The sequence below is a fragment of the Mercenaria mercenaria genome, chromosome 16 (assembly GCF_021730395.1).
Source record: "Mercenaria mercenaria strain notata chromosome 16, MADL_Memer_1, whole genome shotgun sequence".
NCBI classification, from domain to species: Eukaryota; Metazoa; Mollusca; class Bivalvia; order Venerida; family Veneridae; genus Mercenaria; species Mercenaria mercenaria.
In genome coordinates this window covers 16309058-16316872 of record NC_069376.1, presented here as the reverse complement: position 1 = coordinate 16316872, position 7815 = coordinate 16309058, and the positions used below count along the sequence as shown (strand labels likewise).

Below are 7815 nucleotides of genomic sequence, written 5' to 3'. Positions count from 1 at the left end.
AATAGGGTTGAAATATTACCTAAATAAGGCAAGATACGTTGTAAATCATGCTGTTTTCCCTAATCGGCATATGAGTCTATAAATTGAACACTAATACGTCAAAATCAAACTATACATCAAATTGTCCTGTTTGCCTGTAAGTGGTAAATTAAGATCAGCCACGACTAATGGACAACATCCGCTTAATATTAATAAATATTTAGATATTCTTCAATGACTTGTCAAGTGCTTATCTTTATCGCACACATCATCACTGTGTATTGACCGAAACAATGAAATTGATAAAAACTGTTTAATTCAAAACATGGCCATTGAGTAGTTGACAACTGGAATAAATATTTCATTGTCGTTTAAAAAATGTACGTAACACGTATCCTGGTATCGGCATATGAAAGTCAATTCAAATAAGGATTTAATTATGTTCTCCACCGAAATTTTAATTGTATATTGTATGAATACATTGTATACATGATTTTCAAGTTCACCAGAAATTTGCTTGTATGAAATATTTACTAGGACTTTACATCTGCTGCAGGAATTTCAAATTGTATAAAATATTCACCAGGATTGTGTTTTTTGTACAAGGAATTTACATGTTGAATGAATTATTCACAAGGAGTTACATTTTCTTCTGGAATTTACATGTTTAATGAATTATTCACCAGAATTTGCATTTTATGCTGTGTGAAATATTCACCTAGATTTGCATTTACGCTACTAGGATTTTAGCAAGAAATTTACATCTTGCATGAAAGTTTCACCAGTAATGACAATTTCAAATGCAGCAATTTCAACGGCAATCGCTTTTCTTTAATATCTCTTCGGCTATCGTTTTTGACTTTACAAGATATGTGGTAGGGTAGGATAAAATCTATGAGAACATTGTTGTACGATAACATTATGATATTCCACTTGTATTTCTGTACAGTTATTACATTCATAGTTGGGTTTAATACAAATGTAAAACATGTTGTCAAGTTACACGGATTTAATGAGCCAGGAAGTTATTTTGGATTCTCAGTTGGAATAGGATACAACAAAAACACCGCAAAGAACGTGTAAGTCTTCAGCACAATATTTAGGGAGTTGGGGGAATGGGGGCGGGGTCTGCTTTTATTTTGTTCTTTGGTTGCATTCTTTTCTTCCAAAAGATATTCTAGACAATTTTTATACTACAGCATCCCAACAGCAGTCCATAAAGGCTGAATACACACTGTATTCATTGAATGAAGCTCCTGGCGACGGCGTTCTGGAAAGGCAATTCCAAAATATGCCAGTGACGCGCATAGTGACTCAGAAGCAGATAAAACTGTACAATCGAGACAGGCGGGGTGTGGCTTCTATTCACCAAAGCCGTCATTACATTTTGCATTTTAGTGAGTTTAGCATGATGTAATAACAATTTAGCATGATGTAATAACAGTTTAGCATGATGTAATAACAGTTTAGCATAATGTAATAACAATTTAGCATAATGTAATAACAGTTTAGCATAATGTAATGACAATTTAGCATAATGTAATAACAATTTCCCGTATCGTAACACACTTATGTAAAAATGCTGGTACAGACAGCTGTGGGGTCGTATGTAATAAGTCAAATATAAATTGAATATTTCGTTTTAGGATTTTAGTTGGCGCTCCACGGAGTAATGACCCTGCATTGCCAGATGTACCGAGGCCCGGTGTGATGTTTGCCTGCACAGCTTCTCAAAAGATTTGGAACTGCACCAAGCTGGATATATATAGTAAGCATTTGCCTGTATCTACTCGAACACAGTGGGTCGCACCGTGTAGCATGAGGGTGTTCCAAAAAGTGGGTTATTTAAACACATTATATTTACATACGACTGAAAATGGCTTCCGTCTTTTTTTAGCTTTAGTTTTATGTTTGGATAATACAAGCACCGTAAAATCAATAGAAAATATTTGGCAATTAGTTCCTATGATAAACCATTTTTAGCCGAACTTTGAACAAAGGAAGGAATATTTAAAAAAAAAAATCAACATTTTATACGTTCTTAAGGGTTTAAACCACACTGGGACTTCTTGCAAATGTAAGCATTGTCTAAACGCACAAAATAGTTTTAATTCTTACAATATTTTAACAGAAGTATGCTTTCATAGTATTTGCTTTACTTTTCCGTGAATCAAAAAAAAAAAAAAAAAAAAAAAAAGACCCGCCGACGTCAAATTGTATTTCGCCCTCCGATTACAATACATATGTTTTGTTTACTTAAAATATCTTAAATACATTGAACAATTAGAGTCGTGTTTGTGGATGGGCGTCAGAAGAACTACTTTATTGTTTAATGTTTTTTTTCCCTTAAATTTTGCAGTTCAATTGTGACAGGATTTTTCGAAAGGCACCATTTTGTTAATAGTCGTGTGAGCGCACGTAAAGATTTACCATGCATGTGACAACGCCAATAATTATATGAAAATAATTAATTTATTCTAAGTAAGTGCAATTGTCTAAGAATAACAGGTTCCTTTTCTATTTACAAAAAAATAGATGACGGTGATTTACACGAAGACGTCTTGGTAAGAAGAAATGAGTCCTGGCTGGGAGGAAGCATTTATGTATCGGCTTCTAACATAGTTGCTGTGAGTGACATTTAAAATATTTTTGGAAGGTGATTTACCTTTTTTATGTAACCGCGCAGAATTCAATCAGGAATAGAACAGTCTTGCAACTATTTTCGTATCTATACGCTGTACAATGTAGTTCAATGCGGAATAATTTTCCATCTCTGACGTCATTATCCTTACAGATCGGAAGATTCGGCCTACTCTATCATCACATTTAAGGCAGCCGTGGACTTGATCACAAACTTACAAGTACTCATTCTCAGCGAAAAATAGTTCAACTAAGTTTGATCTTTTACCAGTGGCGCAGTTATCAAAGCGCCATTAGCGCTTGTGCCATTTTTGAAATATGCCATTTTTGAAATAAATTATTCCCATACACGTACTTAATACATAAATCACCTTCCATTAGTATTGTACTATCTGTACTTTTATTGATAAAATTGTTGTGAATGATGTATTTAGAATTTTTCTTTGTCTTCGCCGTTCATATGGCCACAATGTGAACACGAGTTGGAAGGCGAGCAGTTTCGAATTACGGCCCGTCCGATTCTTAAATATTGGCCGTCTCTGCTCAAACTAGATCTATATAAATATTGTTGTTTAAACTCCTGTTTAAATTAATGAAAGTCAATTTTCTTATTCGAACGTGACGCATTCATTCCCTTTTATTTGTATTTCGCATTGACATTGATCTTGGAGAAAAACATAAATACATGAAACACTGTAAATCGATTCGTTTCATTCAGCTAATAAAGAAAATCAAATTTCCTGCCACTAATCATTAAGTTTCATTCAAACACGGTCCGATTTATTCCCTGTTTATTTTAACACGAGCGATTCATTTCCCTATTGGACAAAAAAGGCCGAAAAATGTGTGTTAATATACAACAATATATTTTTGACATTAGAAGTATTACGTCATAGCGCCAAACGGCACAACGGTACGCTGGAAAAGAAAACAACTTATTAATAATATCTGTCATGTGTGTACGAATCGGATAGAAATATCTGTCCCGAGGGCACCTGTGCATTTGGCAGTAATGAAGCTATCCGATTCGTAAACACGTGACTGATATTTTTACTTGAATATCGCATACATGCCATCATTTTATTCTGGCAAATTATTTTTCTTGCATACAATATTTTACAAATAACAGGTAGAAATACTTTCTTTGTAGCATTCTTTCTTAAACATGTTAAAGTAGTGCGCGGGAAATTAACGTCCATAAGCAGAAGTAACGTCATGATGTTTTGCGTTACGTACAATAACAAAATTCCACTTTAGTTTTATAGTTTGTAGCGAAACGTTATGTGCGTACTGTAAACTGACGTATTTTGAATCGAGAAATATACTGTAAGGAACATAAACATAATATTATCATTGCATAAGCCACTAGTTTTCATTAACAGCATGACAGTCATTTGGCATTGGCGGTGGGGGCGGTGCCAGACAGGTTTTGCTGGCATGGGTTAAATCACCGGAAATGCCAGTCTGGTGTGCAAGAAAACAGGAGATGTTTTCAAGGATGTACTTAAAATTCTTGGTAACGTAGAATCCAAATAATATATTTCATTTAGTAATTTGCTATTGATAAAACAATTGTCATACAGCGGCGGATTTATATAACATTCAGGCTGTGCCTTCGTGATAGAATTACTCGGCATCTTACATCTGTACCATTAACTGTTAAAATGGGTGCTTACCAAAAGACTAAATTGCGATCATTGCAGATCATGACCAGACTGCATGGCTATACTGGTCGCAAAGGCAGAATCAGTCGTGTCTAGCATGATAAGGGTTAAGAAGTCATAAACCACGATCATTACAGATGTTTAATATTCAATGAGGCTGAAAGTGTTTATCTTAGTAAGAATTAGCTCTTCTTGTTGCGATTCGCACGGTGTCAAACTGTAACAGAAGCGTGGGACATTAAATTGATTGTTAAGGCGAGATTATAATTTTCTTACCTGACAAAAATAAATTTCTTACACACGGGAGGACGCATGCAAAAACAAATATAAAGTGATTTATTGTATACCTATAGAGAAAATTCGGTCAAAATAGGGCTTGTATTTCACAAGTAAATATGAACAAGCAGAAAACAATCCGTATTGTACGGACTACTTTCATTTAATATGCATGTCCTGACACGGTTCTATAGATAACGCATCATTTCTATTTAACATAGACTTTCATTCGATAACAAATTGAGGTATGTAATAAATAAATCATTACAACAGTAGCTAGATTAGTGGGATTTTGTATTCGGCTCGAGTGGATTTTGCAAGGATGGAACACACTCGGCGCTTGGGCGTCTCATGAGATTTGATCTAGCTAAATCCATTCGAGCCGAATACAGCATTCCACATCGAGTTACTATTATAATAACCCTATCATATTTCTTACGCTTATTACGCTTTAACGTACGTCATAAAGAATATTTCTATTTATTTTTTTGAGACAGACGTGTGCCCACAAGTCGGATGACTGGAGAGACATGTATCTAGATGGTGAATGTTTCGAATTTCCGTTGGAAGATATTCCTGGTGTTTCGTTCTCTGTAAGGACATATCGGGGCATGTCACATCATTCAGCAAACTTTGGATTTGGTACTTCGGTCCATTACACAAAGGTTGGTAGAGTAATGACTTATATAATAATAGGATGACAAGGGTGATATGTTGACAATTTGCCTGTCATTCTTTCATAGCCACATTACCAACTTTTAGTAACATCTCGAAGCCGATAAAGCGAGACAGATCTACCTATCATAAAAATCAATAAAAAAAAAATCCAATATCATCGCTACCGGACGGATTCGTTGATTTCCGTAATAATTGTTGTTGTTGTAGTAACACGGGGGAAAATCGATAATTAACAGCTTTTGGTCATTATCTGATGCATTTAGGCTGAACACCACTAAATCCAGCTGTTCTTTATTTCATATAAAATCTACTCACAACATAACGGTTTTTCGACATTTTCTAGCATATCAGATTTCAGAGACTTATATTCCCATAAAGAACTAGATCGCTACTTTAGAAAAACAAGAAGAAAAGGGGGTGTTAACTTTTATATAAGAAAACTACAGTTCGTTAAATACAACCCGCTGAATTTACTACTTTTCGCTTCTTTCAATTTCTCTTTACTGGTCATTAAATTCTTACGCCGCCATTTTTACCTAGCATGCGATAGGAACATGTCGATTTCAATAGAATGTAAAGTGATACATACTGAAACGCGGTAGGGTAAAAGTAAGTACGTTGCTGCCGAGAAAATGCACTAGGAAAGGAAAAAAGATCAGTACTATTTATATTGGACTACTTGTGACTAGACCTGCGTAGGCTTACATTCTATTTGGTAGTGATCAGCCTATAAGAGAAAATTTTTATTTAGTCTTTCCATGAATTTGCATTCATTCTAAAGGTACACCTGTTTTACAATGATTCTGCTTAGTTTTGGTGCAAAATATTGAGAAAATCTAGAGAAATGACAATTCATTACAGGCCACCCCCATCCTCAAAATTACGCGCAATTTAGCCCTGTGCAAGCAATAATTCAATTTTTTTACCTTATTCGTGGAGTTTTCATTTAAGATTCATTTAATCATTACGATGTTTGTCATTTTCATTCAGAAACATGCTAATTTCAATAATATACAGACAACTGAAGTGCAAAAATGCGAGAAAAGACATTTACTAGGTTCTAAAACGAACCAAAATAGAACCACCTGGTCGAAAATTCGATCTAAATTCCAGAAACACAAGAAATTTAACAGTTTTCAGTCATTTGTTACCGTTTTACATCATAAAAAATAGATTAATTGCATTTCCAATCATTTTCGAGGAGTTTCAGAAAATACCATGTATTGCCCCTTATAACAGGCAGGCGGTTTGCTAAACGGTATACTTGAATTGAATGAAGATTTGATAATTATTAAAGTGAACATCGGAAGAAGTCGAAAATTTATATAATACTTTATTAATTGTCAAATAAAAGTAGTATTTAAGAATATGAATATGTTATCTAAAATATTTAGAAATCGTTACATTTTATATATCGAACACTGATGTACTTTCTTTTTAATACATGAAACATCATGCTGACGTATATCTATGTACAGAAAAGAAATATTAACGCACAAGACACTGTCTGTAAATAAAATAAATATTCAAGAATATGAATATGTTATATAAAATATTTAGAAAGCGTATATACTTCCTCTATATGCGCTTTCTTTCACATATTATGAACATTAGAATATGCGCTTTTGTTTCTAAACTATTTTCAAAATTCTGAATCACTAACGTTTTTCGATTTTCATCGTAAAAGGTAGTAAATACAGCAAATTCTCATGTATTTCCATAACATAAAGTTTGTCAGTAATTAGTTTTGAAGCCTTCATAAGAAATATAGCATTTTTTCAAGATATATAAAAAGTATATTTGTTGTCGAACGATCTAGAGGCCGGTCGCTTTAAAGAAAAAGAAGTATAGAAATAAGACTTATACTTTTAAAAGGAAATACTTAACCCTTACCATGCTGGACACGATTGGTTCTTCCTTTGCAATCAGTGTAGATCATGATCAGCCTGCACATCCGTGCAGACTGATCATGATCTGCACTGTCTGCTATTCAGCCAGTAACTGGTATGCACCCTTTTCATAATTAATGGTACTGTCTAAATTGAAAAACAGACAAGTTCATTATTGTAATTTAGCATGGTAAGGAATAAGTTTCTTATATCGTGCCTAACTAGAAATATCATATTTGCGTGACTTGAAATAAGTACTGCTGACAAATACTACTACCATAGTATACTTTAACTATAAATATTGTTACAGGAAAAAACAACAACAAAAAAACAAAAAAAAAACATTGAATAACAATAACTTCATCAATATCTCAATTAAAGAATAGCAGACTTAACTAAGTAATAACTTAAGATTTTTCGTGAACTTTGGGCCAGGATCTTTACTCAGTAGATATTTACGGAACAACTCCATTAACGATGTGAATTCTAAATTTGTACTGATTTTTCCTACTGTCATACGATTCATGAAATAAGGGTAAAAATCTTAAAAAATAAAATTCCTGAAAGAAAGGGAAAAGACCTTGTAAAGACAGAAGAAAGTGAAAGACATATATTACAACGCAAAAACCATAAAACCATAAAAATACCTATCACTTATAGTAAGTGGGGTAACATATCTTTTATGAACC

General features: G+C 33.7%; 1 protein-coding gene across 1 annotated transcript; it reads left to right on the top strand.

Annotated features, from left to right (window-relative positions):
* Positions 1 to 272: 272 nt before the first annotated feature.
* Positions 273 to 5260, top strand: LOC123540951 (integrin alpha-7-like). Its single transcript, XM_053525779.1, has 4 exons — positions 273 to 1058; positions 1626 to 1747; positions 2515 to 2606; positions 5057 to 5260. Exons 1-4 carry the CDS (start codon positions 874 to 876, stop codon positions 5258 to 5260), a joined length of 603 nt encoding a protein of 200 aa, XP_053381754.1. The 5' UTR covers positions 273 to 873.
* The last annotated feature ends 2555 nt before the right edge of the window (positions 5261 to 7815 follow it).